This window comes from Poromitra crassiceps (genome assembly GCF_964638095.1).
Source record: "Poromitra crassiceps genome assembly, chromosome: 7".
Taxonomy (NCBI): Eukaryota; Metazoa; Chordata; class Actinopteri; order Beryciformes; family Melamphaidae; genus Poromitra; species Poromitra crassiceps.
The window spans coordinates 15,583,665-15,601,164 of NC_139628.1; the positions used below are offsets into that span (position 1 = coordinate 15,583,665).

Consider the following 17,500-nt stretch of genomic DNA (forward strand, 5'->3'; position numbering starts at 1 on the left):
CGCCGCGTTCACACAACTGTCTATAGCTACTAGCACAACAACAACAGACACAAACCATCTATAGCTACTAGCACAACAACAACAGACACAAACCGTCTATAGCTACTAGCACAACAATAACAACATACACAAACCGTCTATAGCTACTAGCACAACAACAACATACACAAACCATCTATAGCTACTAGCACAACAACAACATACACAAACCGTCTATAGCTACTAGCACAACAACAACAGACACAAACCATCTATAGCTACTAGCACAACAACAACAGACACAAACCATCTATAGCTACTAGCACAACAACAACAGGCACAAACCGTCTATAGCTACTGGCACAACTACAACAGACACAAACCATCTATAGCTACTAGCACAACAACAACAGACACAAACCGTCTATAGCTACTAGCACAACAACAACAGACACAAACCGTCTATAGCTACTAGCACAACAACAACAGACACAAACCGTCTATAGCTACTAGCACAACTACAACAGACACAAACCGTCTATAGCTACTAGCACAACAACAGACACAAACCGTCTATAGCTACTAGCACTACAACAGACACAAACCGTCTATAGCTACTAGCACAACAACAAGAGACACAAACCGTCTATAGCTACTAGCACAACAACAGACACAAACCGTCTATAGCTACTAGCACAACAACAACAGACACAAACCATCTATAGCTACTAGCACAACAACAACAGACACAAACCATCTATAGCTACTAGCACAACTACAACAGACACAAACCATCTATAGCTACTAGCACAACAACAACAGGCACAAACCGTCTATAGCTACTAGCACAACTACAACAGACAGAAACCATCTATAGCTACTAGCACAACAACAACAGACACAAACCGTCTATAACTACTAGCACAACACAACAGACACAAACCGTCTATAGCTACTAGCACAACAACAACAGACACAAACCGTCTATAGCTACTAGCACAACAACAACAGACACAAACCATCTATAGCTACTAGCACAACAACAACAGGCACAAACCGTCTATAGCTACTAGCACAACTACAGCAGACACAAACCGTCTATAGCTACTAGCACAACAACAGACACAAACCGTCTATAGCTACTAGCACAACAACAGACACAAACCGTCTATAGCTACTAGCAGTAACAACAACATACACAAACCGTCTATAGCTACTAGCGCAACAACAACAGACACAAACCGTCTATAGCTACTAGCACAACTACAACAGACACAAACCGTCTATAGCTACTAGCACAACTACAACAGACACAAACTGTCTATAGCTACTAGCACAACTACAACAGACACAAACCGTCTATAGCTACTAGCTCAACTACAACAGACACAAACCGCCTATAGCTACTAGCACAACTACAACAGACACAAACCGTCTATAGCTACTAGCACAACAACAACAGACACAAACCGTCTATAGCTACTAGCACAACAACAGACACAAACCGTCTATAGCTACTAGCACAACTACAACATACACAAACCGTCTATAGCTACTAGCACAACAACAACAGACACAAACCGTCTATAGCTACTAGCACAACAACAACAGACACAAACCGTCTATAGCTACAAGCACAACTACAACATACACAAACCGTCTATAGCTACTAGCACAACTACAACAGACGCAAACCGTCTATAGCTACTAGCACAACAACAGACACAAACCGTCTATAGCTACTAGGGCTGTCACGATTCCTCGAGTACCTCGAATAACTCGAATAATTAAAATGATCGAGGCCAAAATGATTCGCCTCGACACGGCATTTAGACAGAGTAGAGACTGTGTTTCTCACGGACGCTTACTGGTGTGGCACAGCGCTCTTCCGGTGTAAACACGTGAGAACACATGATCGCAGACAGACCAGAGACGGACCCCGCAAAATGGAACGAGGCGGCGGAGAAAGCAGATAGGAGAAGCCGGGAAGGGAAGAACCAGGGCCGACAAAGCGACCGAAACTGTCTAAGTGTGGGACCATTTCACGCTGAAAAAGGACACAAACTCAGTGGTGTGCAAGACGATACTTGCATATCACAACAGTACCTCGTCAATGCTTCAGCACCTGAACCGTAAACATCCCATCTACGTCGAGCGGAGCAAGGTAACGTAACGTTAACTATACACAACGCTAATGTAAATGTATGCTAATGATTGCTACTTGATATTAAGACTAGTAGTAGTTGTGCTGCTGGCTTGCCACGTTGCCAATAGACTATTAGTAACTGTATTCACGCTGCATTTTTGTGATGTGGCTTGCCGTTTTCTGTGAGAAATACAAAGCTCAACCTAACGTTAACGTTAGCGGCTAATTTAACAGCGTTGTGTGTGTGTGTGTGTGTGAGCGAGAGAGTGAGTGTGTGTGAGAGAGAAAGAGTGTGTGTGTGTGGAGAATGTACATTTACACACCCTAGACCGGTCGACTCTTCTCATGATGATTGCAAACAACTGTTATCTTGCTATTCTGATATTTGTGTCAATAATAGGCAACAGGTCTAGGGTGTGTAAATGCGCATTCTCCAGTTTTGTTATGAACTTACCTAATAAATATCAATATTAATTATTATTTCACCTCTTTTTCAGCGGATCACAGCGTACTATGGACAGCTTTGTAAGGACGGGTGAAAAAGATGAATGGTGCCACTGCCAGGTCTATGCAATTTAAAAATAAAAATGTTGTTTTTAAGAAAGAAACTAATGTACCGGTAGTTGTTTATTTGAAGAGATTTATCTTATTTTTTGGTGTATATTTACGATAAGCCTTTGAAAACACAAAAAAGGGTTCTTATCCGATTACTCGATTAATCGATGGATTATTCGGTAGAATACTCGATTACTAAAATAATCGATAGTTGCAGCACTAATCGCTACTAGCACAACAACAACAGACACAAACTGTCTATAGCTACTAGCACAACAACAGACACTTCACTGCCTTTGTCACAGATGTTGTTCCACGTCTGGGACAAAACTGTGAGGAGATCGGCTGTGCTGTGATTTGGTCTCAATCCAAATGGTTTCTCAGAGAGATAAGGCCATGGGGAGGCGCTATAGTCCTGTAGTCCTGATGTCAGCCCTCGTCTGGTCTTTTGCTTGTGGAAGAAGAAAGGAAGAGGCGCAGGTGAAAAATAAGGAGAAACTAAATGGGTGACATCGTGCAGCGAGAGGCGAGAGGGGTTTCCCAAAGTCACGTTGTCGTGAAAATATCTGTTTAGCCACTCAGAGTGATTTATCTACCCCTGACCAGCCAATCAGAGTGATTTCTCTACCCCTGACCAGCCAATGAGTGGTTTCTCTCACCAACGACCAGACGGCGATTCAACATGTTGATTAGGTCAGAAAAGCCGCCGACAATGCCGGCTAGAGCCAACGGTGCAGGACACAAGACTAGAGCGACAGACGCTCAGACATGGCCGACACTGATTAATAAGCTGTATGTGTCTGGGGTTTTTGATGGATCCAGGTTGTGCAAGATGTTCCTGACATGGCCAGTAGAAGATGACGGTGACAACCACACAAGCTTCACATGTGAAGATGTCTGACCTGGCTGCAGGCTGCACGTGTTTCAACTTCTCGGGAAACTCCAACAGCTTCTCGTCTTTCTTCTGGGCTTCCTGATAAAGAGAGGAGGGTTAGGCTCTCTATCTGTCTGTGTGTCTGTCTGTCTGTGTGTCTGTGTGTGTGTCTGTCTGTCTGTCTGTCTGTGTGTGTGTCTGTCTGTCTGTCTGTCTGTGTGTGTGTGTGTGTGTGTGTCTGTCTGTGTGTCTGTCTGTGTGTCTGTGTGTCTGTCTGTCTGTCTGTGTGTGTGTGTGTCTGTCTGTCTGTCTGTCTGTCTGTCTGTCTGTCTGTGTGTGTGTGTGTGTGTCTGTCTGTCTGTCTGTCTGTGTGTGTGTCTGTCTGTCTGTCTGTGTGTGTGTGTGTGTGTGTGTGTGTGTGTGTCTGTCTGTCTGTCTGTGTGTCTGTGTGTCTGCCTGTCTGTGTGTCTGTCTGTGTGTGTGTCTGCCTGTCTGTCTGTCTGTGTGTGTGTGTGTGTCTGTCTGTCTGTCTGTCTGTCTGTGTGTGTGTGTGTCTGTCTGTCTGTCTGTGTGTGTCTGTGTGTCTGTCTGTCTGTGTGTGTGTGTGTGTGTGTGTGTGTGTGTGTGTGTCTGTCTGTTTGTCTGTCTGTCTGTCTGTGTGTGTGTGTGTGTGTGTCTGTCTGTCTATATGTGTGTGTGTGTCTTTGTGTGTGTGTGTCTGTGTGTGTGTGTGTGTGTGTGTGTGTGTGTGTGTGTGTGTGTGTGTGTGTGTGTGTGTGTGTGTGTGTGTGTGTGTGTGTGTGTATGTCTGCCTGTGACACTGACCAGAGCGACGAAGTGCAGCAGGTTCATGCCAGGCTTGTTGGCCTTGGTGTCGGCTAGAGAGAGGAGGGACGACAGCTTGAAGCCAACAGCGTTACCTGCATACCCTCCCTACACACACACACACACACACACACGCACGCACACGCACACGCACACGCACACACACACGCACACACGCACAAAATGTGTTTCCATATCACAAAACAGCCACAAAGTGAACTTTTTAAATACACATCACATGAAATTGACATGAACAAGCTGGTTTTTGTTTCTATTTCTGTCCGTCAAATCAAAAGTCACTGGGCCCTATTCTCCCACAGGCCTTCGGCGCTTTAGGCCGAATGGGCGTGGCGCAGTCCCAGAATGGGCCAAAGTGGGCGTGTCGGCGCTAAATACCGGCGTACTGCTATCTTCCGACCTGGCGTTAATTTAGCGCCTTGCGCCTTTGAAAAGCAGGCCTATTCAGTGGGCCAGTTGCGCGGAGCGCTCCCCTCTGGCTCTCTCCCTCCCCTCTGGCTCTCTCCTCTTTCACCCTTCTCTGTGTCACCTCTCTCCCTCTCTCCTCAGTCTGACAGGCACAATACCGACTGTCTCTGACTACCTCGCTCAGAGTCCCATAGAAAAAATAAGCTGTAACTTCACTGCAATGTGAATGTCCCAACATGCATTGTGCTTGTCCATTTCGCTACTAAATAGCAACCAAATGAGCCGAAAACCTATATTAAGGGAGGATCTAAATAATGTGTAATGGTAAGACAACCTCCAATTGTAGAACATTTCAATATTGGACCAAATAAAACATCGAAATGAAAACACCACCCTATGTGAAACATATATGTCCTACTGGGGCTATAAATATCCCTTGTCGATTTAACGTGATTTAGATAAGTGACAGCGGAACGCGCTTCGGAAGCTTCTACTGTCATCTGCTATACTGTGATGTCCGCTCCAATAACTTGGCCCTATTCCACAGTTTTACAATAAAAACACATTTATGCAATGACTTTACATAATGTAGGCTATATTTATGTGCATCATCCTTCCTGCAGCAGGCGAGAGAAAATGATATCTTTCTGGACAAACTTTCACCAATCTAATAGGCTATATTTTTCTAGCTGATGCGTTTAGAACATTATTTTCACTTTGATCTTGCTATAGTGTAGCGTTTTTACATGCTTGCAGTAGGAACTGCAGTTATATTGGTTTGAGAAGCATCATAATATGGAATAATAGCCGATATATGGAGACAGACGGGATGAAGGGAGGTGGAAGGGGGGGGGGATCAGAGGCTTGGGTTTCGTCTGGTTTTGCTGGACCACTGGAATGGAGCTTAAAAGGCAAGCATGCGATTCGTTTATTGCACTTATCCAATGAACTGACGGTGCATAATTTTACGCTTAAAAGGCGTGGTTGTAATGGTTGAGGCTGCGTCTAGCGCCAAGACCAAGATATCAAGTGCGCTGGTCCACGGCCACTGATTTGCGCTGCGCCAGGCGCTCGGCCTAGAAACAGCGCCGATGCAACGATAGGGACCACTAACTCCATTTTGTCCACAAAATCTTTATTTATTTATTCATATCTCTCTATCCATTTCTCTTTCTCTCTCTCTCGCTCTGTCTCTCTCTCTCTCTCTCTCTGTCTCTCTCTCTCTGTCTGTCTGTCTCTCTCTCTCTCTCTCTCTCTCTCTCTCTTTCTCTCTCTGACTCACGGCGTTGAGGATGTTTCCAGCCTGCAGCACCAGGTGGAGAATAGCATGAAGCTCTTCACAACCCAGCAACTCTGGGGAGAGAGAGAGAGAGAGAGAGAGAGAGAGAGAGAGGGGGGGGGTGACAGAGAGACAGAGAGAGTGGGGGGGAGACAGAGAGAGAGACAGAGAGACAGACAGAGAGAGATAGAGAGTGGGGGGGAGACATAGAGAGAGACAGACAGAGAAAGAGGGAAACAGACAGAGAGAGAGAGAGAGAGACAGGGGAGACAGAGAGGGAGGGAGAGAGAGAAGTTTGAATTTTTAATAGGCTTTTATTGCATTAAAAAGTCTGATGACAGATTGCAATCTGCCTTGTTCTCTGCTAACACTTGAGGAGTGACTGTAGCATGATCAGTGATGCCAGCATGTGTGAACAGACAGAGAGAAGAGCAACTGAACCTGCAGCGACAGAACACACAAGCTCCGCCCACATACAATGAGAAGAGAAGCAGGTGTTTCTCGTATGTGTGAAGCCTTAACCACTGTGCAGTTAACAGCTTCACACTCACCGCTGAAAATAGTCACATTGTGAGCGCGTGCAACAGAAAGTGTGTGCGTGTGTGAGAGAGAGAGAGACATAGAGAGAGAGTGAGAGAGAGTGAGAGAGAAAGAGAGAGACAGAGAGAGAGACCGACAGAGAGAGACAGAGAGAGAGAGTGAGAGAGAGAGAGAGAGAGAGAGAGAGAGAGACAGGGACAGAGAGAGAGAGAGAGAGAGAGAGAGAGAGAGAGAGACGGAGAGAGAGAGAGAGAGAGAGAGAGAGAGACAGGGACAGAGAGAGAGAGAGAGAGAGAGAGACAGGGACAGAGAGAGAGAGAGAGAGAGACAGAGAGAGAGAGAGAGAGAGAGAGAGAGAGACAGTAGACAGTGACGGCGATAAACCGGGGCAAGGGGGGTCTAAAGCCCCCTCGCAAATTGCTGTAGCCCCAGTTAAGCCCCCTCAGGTGTCATTTGAATAATCTGGAAAATGATTCAGACTGTAAAGCATTATTTTGGAAACAGCTATGAACTTGCAAATCCTCTACATAATAAAATAAAATATAACAATTGTTCTTTGTAGTGTCTGTTTCAGTGTTTTCTGATTTGTTGTTGTGTTTTCTGATTTGTCGTTGTGTTTTCTGATTTGTCGTTGTGTTTTCTGATTTGTCGTTGTGTTTTCTGATTTGTCGTTGTGTTTTCTGATTTGTCGTTGTGTTTTCTGATTTGTCGTTGTGTTTTCTGATTTGTCGTTGTGTTTTCTGATTTGTCGTTGTGTTTTCTGATTTGCCGTTGTGTTTTCTGATTTGTCGTTGTGTTTTCTGATTTGTCGTTGTGTTTTCTGATTTGCCGTTGTGTTTTCTGATTTGTCGTTGTGTTTTCTGATACTCCGAAACTTTCGTCCGTCATTAAAGTTTTCGGAACAGGTTCGATTTTCTACGTTTTTCACATCAGTCAAAAAGCCTTTTGCGAGCTGTTTGACCCGTCTGTGTTTTCAGAAGACGGATTAAAAAAGTAGAGTAGTGTAACAAATTACTTTCTCCAGGGAGTACTTAACTCATTGAGTGCCAGCCACTTTTGGAGAACGGACGCTCCCAGTGCCAGAGTTTCAGAGCTTTTTTCAGTGATTTCTCGAGGCCCACAGAATATTGTGTGATATTGCTATGTAAACAATGAACACGCAAAAAGAACGATGAGACTCTTTTCTATCATCAGCAAAAACAGGTTTATTGATATCATTTTCCGTTCTTTAGTTATCAGCCGGAGAAGATAGCTTGATTTAACAAAAAAGAGCAGTTTTTTTCTAGAAGCTGAGATAATGGCTCTTTTGTGAAATTAAACATTTCAAACACATCACTGACTCTGAAGCTAATTTTCTGATGTAGTCACACCTCAAAAATAATTTCCTTCAATAAAACAGTGAAAGCCAGGGAATTTTGTTTGGCAGAATAATATTTTTAGCTGCAACCAGCAGCGCTGGCCCCTGCGTGCGCTGCTGGTTGCAGCTTCTTGCTGCTGGTGGGCATCGGATATTCTGGCTTGCGTTTGCCAACCATGTCCTGCTGCTGCCTGGGTCTGTCTGGGTGTTGTGTGGCTGTGTGCTGCTTACATTACATCAGACACTTTCCCAGCCTGTGACATTGTTTCAGGTCAAATTGATAAAAGGAACCCGCTAGTTTAGTATTTATGGGTGGAGCCTGTGGTCGAAACAGAGTCCGACCCAGAGTTCTCGGATGGCGAGGAAGACGCCGGCGTTTTTGTTGTTGCTCCACGACGGAGCGCCAGGGCGACGAAGGCTCCCCTTCACAGCGTTCTGATCCGTCTGACACAGATGAATCGGAGGAGGAGAAATGGGTGCCACTTGGAGAGAGCGATGACGATGGTAAAAAGTAGCCTATTTTTTGTATCGCGTTTGAGATGAAATGATCACACACACAACATTCGAGTATAATTGTCACGCATTGTTTATAACTTATGCCGCCGGCATGACTCGCTTCACGTTTCCTCTTGCCAGCTCTCCCTCTCAAGGGAGAGCTCTGTCACACTCAAGGGAGGGGGAATCACATGGATACGTCAAACGCGTCAAACCGCGTCACACACCCGTCCCCAGCAACCAAGGCGAAACATGTGTCACATAAACATTTCAAAGTTTACAGCACTAACGTAGCTATTGTGTGATCTTCTGTGCTAACGTTAGTTATGAGAGGTAACGTGACAGCAGGTAACGTTACAGCACTCGTTATTCCTGTGTGTGTGTGTGTGTGTGTGTGTGTGTGTGTGTGTGAGAGTGAGAGAGAGTGTGTGAGTGTGACCACATAAGGGTTCGTTCCATTTGTTTATGCTTTTATCAAGCTAAGCTAAAAATCCACATGGCAACTGTAAAAGTAAATTATTTATTTGATTTTGTGCACATATTTATCATACTTTGATAAATACTGCGGCCAAGCCTCATCTGTCAAGAAACCCCAGGGGCCAGACTCTCTCTCTCTCTCTCTCTCTGTAGCCGCTCACTGGGCGGGATGGACCGACACAGCTCCCTCAAATACATTCTCTTATTTTTTATTTTTTATTTATTTATTTGGGAAAACAAATACTGTATAATGTGTCTGATGTGTCACTGAGGCAAAAAATAAAAGGCTCAAAAGAGAGTTCTGCTTGAAACGGTGTCCTTCACTAAAAACCTCTTTTTCTCCTATTTCTGTTCCAAGGAGGGCATTTTTAGTGAAAACAAGCTAACTTCCACTGCTTGTAACTAAACAAGGAAACATGGTAGAGTTTCAGTTTTTTACAAGGGGTAAGAAGAGAGTCTCTGCTTTATTGTGAGATATGTTGTGTAATTTTATTCCTAGCACAGAATATTCTGTGGGTCCTGGAAGATCAGGAAATATGCTCAAAATCCTGGCACTGGGAGCACACAGACCGAAATGACCCTGGCAGAGAATGAGTTAAGTAAAGTAGGGCATTACTTTTTTCTAAGTAATGTGTAAAGTGTAATCTATAACTTTTTTTGAGTAACGACCCCCAACACTGGTTGTTGTTTACCTCGGGTTGCGGCGCGCAGAACCCTAATGTCTCGCCTCATGGCCTCGCACGCCCCGGGAAACTCCTCCTTCAACAACATGGACTCTATACGCACTGAATAACTGTAGAGAGAGAGAGAGAGAGAGAGAGAGAGAGAGAGATCAACATCATCATAATTGATTAACAGATTAACAGTTGATTGGTCTCCTGCGAGCATATAAACCACACATGGGCAATTTTTTTTTTTTTTTTACAGTGCACCTGAACGCAACGTGCAAGATACCCGCTGAATAAGTGTCCAAATGTTCATGTCATTCTGGCCAATACTCCACTTCTGTTATAGCATTTCAGTCTGGAATATGGAATAGGCTATCTTTCAATAATCTTTATGACTAAAAGGCTAAAAGTAATCTCATGTAATCTCAACCTCGCAGCCCTAGGGCCTGGGGCCTAGGCACACATGGGCAAAATGGGCAAAAATGCCCCAGGGCAGGACTCAACGAAAAACAAAACGACCCCCAAAAACTCAATAAAAGGCAGAATTATGTTAATAAATCTCATCTGTTACAGCCATTGGATTTGTATCACTATTATATCAGGAGATTAACAAGAAATTACGAATCACAACAGGAGAGTGTTAAAAATAGGGAGACTCCCACGAAAATCAGGAGTGTTGGCAGGTATGATCTCCAATGTGTGGCCCTTCGCTTACTTGATGTAAGTCAGTATGGCCCTCAGGAAAAAACTGTTGCCCACCCCTGATATAAACCAACCCAGAGGATTTTATTGCTGTCATTACTACAACCATGTATAATGCAGGCCACCATCGCTATTTTGTAGTAGATCACAACGCAACAGAAATGGTAAATAGACAATAGAAATAAGGGTGAAGCCGGCTAGCTTCCTATTAGCACTGTTGTCACCCAGGCTATAACGACGTTGACAGCGGCAGCGCTACGTCAACAATATGGCCGTGCTGACCGTGACGACGCTGATCCAACACTGTTTTGAACCTCAATAAACACAGATGATATTTGAGTGTAATTGACTGTGTTTGCTCGGGTCATTGGAAGCACCCGGGTCAGAGGTGACTCACCTGGGCAGCTGAGTCAGCAGGTACATGAAGGAATCGGCCAATGAGAGCGCAGAGACGTCGCCTCGGAACGACTTCAGCTTCTTCACCTGAGGGAGGGGGAGAGAGAGAGAGAGAGACACGTTTATGTTTTATTTACATTATTAATTATTACCAGCCGCCACAGCGGGGCTGGTATATTGTTTTCGCCTTGTGAGTCTGTGTGTGTGTGTGTGTGTGAATGAATGAATGAATGAATGAATGAATGAATGAATGTTTTATTTTCGTGTCAGGACAAATTACATGATCCATCCCACATGGGATTATCAGACACATCAACATTGAATATTTAACAAAACATAACATTCCGGTATGTTACCCAACCAGAAGCTTTCAGTGCAGCCCAAATTAGAGAGTATATACTGTATACATGAAGACATAATATGCCTATACATATACATACATATACATTCATACATACCTGCACATAGAATAAGAAAATAAAACAAAAATAAATAAAAATAAACTCTAATTTATCAGTTATACGTCAACCTTCTCCTCCTGTCCCACGCTTTAGAAAGAAATTCAGAGAATGCAAAAATATTATCAAAAAGAAATTCGAGTATTACTCCGTTCTCACTATCTATCATATTTAGCTCAGGAGTATGGACTCTTTTAAACATTGTTTCTCTCAAGTCATGATACAAAGGACAATATAAAATGAAATGAATTTCATTCTCCACCTCATTCAACTCACAATATTCACATATTCTATCCTCCTCAGCTACCCCTCTGTATCTTCCTGTTTCAATATGTAATGGTAGGATGCCACATCTTATCTGTGCACAGAGCGATCTCTGACTTTTGGACAAATTATACAAAACATATTTTTCACATTTATAATCTTTTTTAAATAAACAATATGTTCTTAATTTTGGCTTTTGCCAAATGTGTGTGTGTGTGTGTGTGTGTGTGTGTGTGTGTGTGTGTGTGTGTGTGTGAGTGAGTGAGTGTGTGTGTGTGTGTGTGTGTGTGTGTGTGTGTGTGTGAGAGTGTGTGTGTGTGTGTGTGTGTGTGTGTGTGTGTGTGTGTGTGTGTGTGTGTGTGTGTGTGAGAGTGTGCGTGCGTGCGTGTGTGCACCTCCTCAGTCTCTGGCAATAGTTTCAGCAGCTCTCTCAGAAGCTCCGCCCCGTACGGCTCACTGTTGCCATGACGAATGTCGTCTATTATGTTCTGGTTGGACCTGAGGAGGAAGAGGAGTTTCCTTCATCACTAATATTAATAAAACACATCTCAAACAGAAAACCAGACATTTATTAAAAACACTGTGGAAACCGATGATGTCACAAGTGTAAAATAATCGAATAGGTTGCAACAATATAACAGAACGTCACTTTAAAACAACAATAAAACTTGATATAACTACAACTGGATATCACTATCTCTGACTTGATCTCTAACAAACAAACAAACAAACAAACAAACAAACAAAGCAAGCGGCAACCTCTGCCAATGAAAAGTTAAGCAAATGCGGACGTGCGGTAAACCTCCATTATTTATAATGGCCAGCAGGGGGTGACTCCACTGGCTGCAAACAGAAGTCTGATTGTATAGAAGTCAATGGGAAAATTGAAGGTGATGCGAGACCCCTCGCACCCCGCTTACTCCTTCTTCAAGCCCCTCCCCTCTGGTAGGAGGCTCCAGAGCATAAGGTGTAGGACATCTCGCTTCAAAAACAGTACATATCCTGAGGCTGTCCGACACCTCAACTCTAGCCCAAGAGCACAGGCACTTTGTGCTAGAAGGGTCAACACCAGCTAGGCTTTTTTGCACTTTATGACCAAAAGCACTTTAAAAAATAGTTTAGCACTTTCTTTTTAAATACTTCTTACGCACTTTTTATCTAGCATTTTTTAGCTCCCTGTGGCACTGTGGCACTCTGCTTTTTTAACAGGTTCCATGAATTGTTTTTTTAAAATGACGTTATTATCCTTTTTATTACTTCCTTGTTTGTATGGAACTCTCTGCATCTATGTCTCCTGTGATTCTATGTGATTCTATGTGAGCACTTCTGCACCAAGACAATTTCCAATCAACCATGTGTTGAAATGGCAAATAAAGTTCTATTCTATTCTATTCTACTTTATGGTCTCAATCACTAGTTTCAAGTCTTCTTCAATACAGCATGATATTCATTTAGTCAATCGTCAGCACCAGTGGCTCCTGCATTACATTACTGTCTTTCCTGGGGAAGCTAAGCAGGTCTGGCCTAGGATACTCCTTGGATGGGAGACTGGTGCTGCAAGTGGTGTTGGAGGACCAGTAGGAGGTGCTCTTCCCTTCTGGTCTGATGACTAATCTGGATCTGATGAATAATCTCCCCAATGCCCCAGGGCAGAGACAGGGACTCTGTCCCGTGAGTGAGCACTTCGGATGAGACGTTAAACCGAGGTCCTGACTCTCTGTGGTAGGTCCTGACTCTCTGTGGTCATGTGATGTGGGTATGTGGCCACCTAATCATCCCTCGTTACTTAATTGACCTATCGCTAAGCTCCACCCCCTGTCCTCCCTCGAACAAACCATTGACAAACACAGGGTAGGCTGACTAGAATAAATGGCAGCCGTCACTGTCAAAGTTATATCCCAAGAGGCTACACTTAACGCTGTGTCTCTGTACCTCACTGACTACGTGTGGGTACGCTGTGTCTCTGTACCTCACTGACTACGTGTGGGTACGCTGTGTCTCTGTACCTCACTGACTATGTGTGGGTACGCTGTGTCTCTGTACCTCACTGACTACGTGTGGGTACGCTGTGTCTCTGTACCTCACTGATTACGTGTGGGTACGCTGTGCCTCTGTACCTCACTCACTACGTGTGGGTACGCTGTGTCTCTGTACCTCACTGACTACGTGTGAGTACGCTGTGTCTCTGTACCTCACTGACTACGTGTGGGTACGCTGTGTCTCTGTACCTCACTGACTACGTGTGAGTACGCTGTGTCTCTGTACCTCACTGATTACGTGTGGGTACGCTGTGCCTCTGTACCTCACTCACTACGTGTGGGTACGCTGTGTCTCTGTACCTCACTGACTACGTGTGGGTACGCTGTGTCACGACGCTGTGTCTCTTTACCTCACTGACTACGTGTGGGTACGCTGTGTCTCTGTACCTCACTGACTACGTGTGTGGGTAAGCTGTGTCTCTGTACCTCACTGACTATGTGTGGGTATGCTGTCTCTCTGTACCTCACTGACTACGTGTGGGTACGCTGTGTCTCGACGCTGTGTCTCTGTACCTCACTGACTACGTGTGGGTACGCTGTGTCTCTGTACCTCACTGACTACGTGTGAGTACGCTGTGCCTCTGTACCTCACTGACTACGTGTGGGTACGCTGTGTCTCAAACACGAGGCTTTATGAAGGGACTGAAGTGTGTGTTTACGGTACGAGATCATTATGACATCATAACATTATAACTGATGGCATCATTCACTGATGACATCGCAATTGCTTGAGTGACATCACTGATGACATCGCTCAGTGATGACACCGCAATCGCTCGAGTGACCTCACTGATTTGTATTGTTTTGTATTGTATTATTCACAGCAAATGCTGGGAATACCTATTGTTTTTGTTTTTGATTCTCATCGTATTCTTATTCACCGATTGTAAATGGCTCTAGGTCAGTGTCTGATTGTTCCCTCCCTTCTCACCTCAGCTGCAGGCTGAGCAGGGACTGTAAATACGGTCGGTCCACTTGTCATTGTTACCGGCGTACGCCGACGCTGGCCCAGGCGGGCAGAGTTAGCATTAGCTACACTGGCCCGGGCGGGCAGAGTTAGCATTAGCTACACTGGCCCGGGCGGGCAGAGTTAGCATGAGCTACTTTCCTAGGGAAAGAGTTGGCAACACTGCTTCTAATGATTATTACTACAGTTAGTGTGCATCAGCAGATTCAACAGTTTTCAGTGACTAAAAGTAGATTAAAATAGTTACGGTTTTATTTGACTAAGATGAGACTAAAATGCTCAACCTTTTAGTCGACTAAAAAAAACTAAAAGAGCAACAGAAATAGCGGATGTGATAGATACAATTATTACATTCCCTCAAATAAGTCGTCAAACGAGTGTTATTTATTGTGACAAGCAACTTTTTTTTCTCCATCGTCGGAGTTTTAACGAGGAAAAGCGCAAGCTGCAACAATCAGTCATGTCCTAGACCGGACCTTGCACCTATAATTATTTGACAGTGGAGCATTCAAAAATAAGGTGGATAGGTTTTTATCAAAAGTACCCCAAATCCCCAAGGAGCATTTGTGCCAATTTTGGTGCTTCTTTCCAGATTTGTCTTTAATCTTCTCCACTAGACAACATGTTTACTATTAATCTGCTCCACTATACAACATGTTTACTATTAATCTGCTCCACTATACAACATGTTTACTATTAATCTGCTCCACTATTCAACATGTTTATTATTAATCTGCTCCACTATACAACATGTTTACTATTAATCTGCTCCACTATACAACATGTTTACTATTAATCTGCTCCACTATACAACATGTGTACTATTAATCTGCTCCACTATACAACATGTTTACTATTAATCTGCTCCACTATACAACATGTTTACTATTAATCTGCTCCACTATACAACATGTTTACTATTAATCTGCTCCACTATACAACATGTTTATTATTAATCTGCTCCACTATACAACATGTTTACTATTAATCTGCTCCACTATACAACATGTTTACTATTAATCTGCTCCACTATACATCATGTGTACTATTAATCTGCTCCACTATACAACATGTTTACTATTAATCTGCTCCACTATACATCATGTGTACTATTAATCTGCTCCACTATACAACATGTTTAATATTAATCTGCTCCACTATACAACATGTTTACTATTAATCTGCTCCACTATACAACATGTTACTATTAATCTGCTCCACTATACAACATGTTTACTATTAATCTGCTCCACTATACAACATGTTTACTATTAATCTGCTCCACTATACAACATGTGTACTATTAATCTGCTCCACTATACAACATGTTTAATATTAATCTGCTCCACTATACAACATGTTTACTATTAATCTGCTCCACTATACAACATGTTACTATTAATCTGCTCCACTATACAACATGTTACTATTAATCTGCTCCACTATACAACATGTTACTATTAATCTGCTCCACTATACAACATGTTTACTATTAATCTGCTCCACTATACAACATGTTTACTATTAATCTGCTCCACTATACAACATGTTACTATTAATCTGCTCCACTATACAACATGTTTACTATTAATCTGCTCCACTATACAACATGTTTACTATTAATCTGCTCCACTATACAACATGTGTACTATTAATCTGCTCCACTATACAACATGTTTAATATTAATCTGCTCCACTATACAACATGTTTACTATTAATCTGCTCCACTATACAACATGTTACTATTAATCTGCTCCACTATACAACATGTTTACTATTAATCTGCTCCACTATACAACATGTGTACTATTAATCTGCTCCACTATACAACATGTGTACTATTAATCTGCTCCACTATACAACATGTTTACTATTAATCTGCTCCACTATACAACATGTTTACTATTAATCTGCTCCACTATACAACATGTGTACTATTAATCTGCTCCACTATACAACATGTTTAATATTAATCTGCTCCACTATACAACATGTTTACTATTAATCTGCTCCACTATACAACATGTTACTATTAATCTGCTCCACTATACAACATGTTACTATTAATCTGCTCCACTATACAACATGTTTACTATTAATCTGCTCCACTATACAACATGTTTACTATTAATCTGCTCCACTATACATCATGTGTACTATTAATCTGCTCCACTATACAACATGTTTAATATTAATCTGCTCCACTATACAACATGTTTACTATTAATCTGCTCCACTATACAACATGTTACTATTAATCTGCTCCACTATACAACATGTTACTATTAATCTGCTCCACTATACAACATGTTTACTATTAATCTGCTCCACTATACAACATGTTTACTATTAATCTGCTCCACTATACAACATGTTTACTATTAATCTGCTCCACTATACAACATGTTTACTATTAATCTGCTCCACTATACAACATGTGTACTATTAATCTGCTCCACTATACAACATGTGTACTATTAATATGCTCCACTATACAACATGTTACTATTAATCTGCTCCACTATACAACATGTTTACTATTAATCTGCTCCACTATACAACATGTTTACTATTAATCTGCTCCACTATACATCATGTGTACTATTAATCTGCTCCACTATACATGTTTATTATTAATCTGCTCCACTACACAACATGTTTACTATTAATCTGCTCCACTATACAACATGTTTACTATTAATCTGCTCCACTACACAACATGTTTACTATTAATCTGCTCCACTATACAACATGTTTACTATTAATCTGCTCCACTATACAACATGTTTACTATTAATCTGCTCCACTACACAACATGTTTACTATTAATCTGCTCCACTATACAACATGTTTACTATTAATCTGCTCCACTATACAACATGTTTACTATTAATCTGCTCCACTATACATCATGTGTACTATTAATCTGCTCCACTATACATGTTTATTATTAATCTGCTCCACTACACAACATGTTTACTATTAATCTGCTCCACTATACAACATGTTTACTATTAATCTGCTCCAATATACAACATGTTTACTATTAATC

The 17,500-nt window shown here is 42.5% G+C and overlaps 1 protein-coding gene across 1 annotated transcript in view; it reads right to left on the reverse strand.

Moving 5' to 3' along the window:
* LOC310779435 (uncharacterized protein) overlaps positions 1-17,500 on the reverse strand; it is a gene marked incomplete at its 5' end in the record, with an annotated part of 34,597 nt that overhangs the window by 11,992 nt on the left and 5,105 nt on the right. Inside the window, 6 exons of the mRNA XM_083639968.1 lie at positions 3,583-3,653; positions 4,380-4,487; positions 6,088-6,158; positions 9,646-9,746; positions 10,721-10,806; positions 11,837-11,939. Coding sequence (XP_083496094.1) covers positions 3,583-3,653; positions 4,380-4,487; positions 6,088-6,158; positions 9,646-9,746; positions 10,721-10,806; positions 11,837-11,939 — 540 coding nt within the window. The remainder of the gene's footprint in view (positions 1-3,582; positions 3,654-4,379; positions 4,488-6,087; positions 6,159-9,645; positions 9,747-10,720; positions 10,807-11,836; positions 11,940-17,500) is intronic.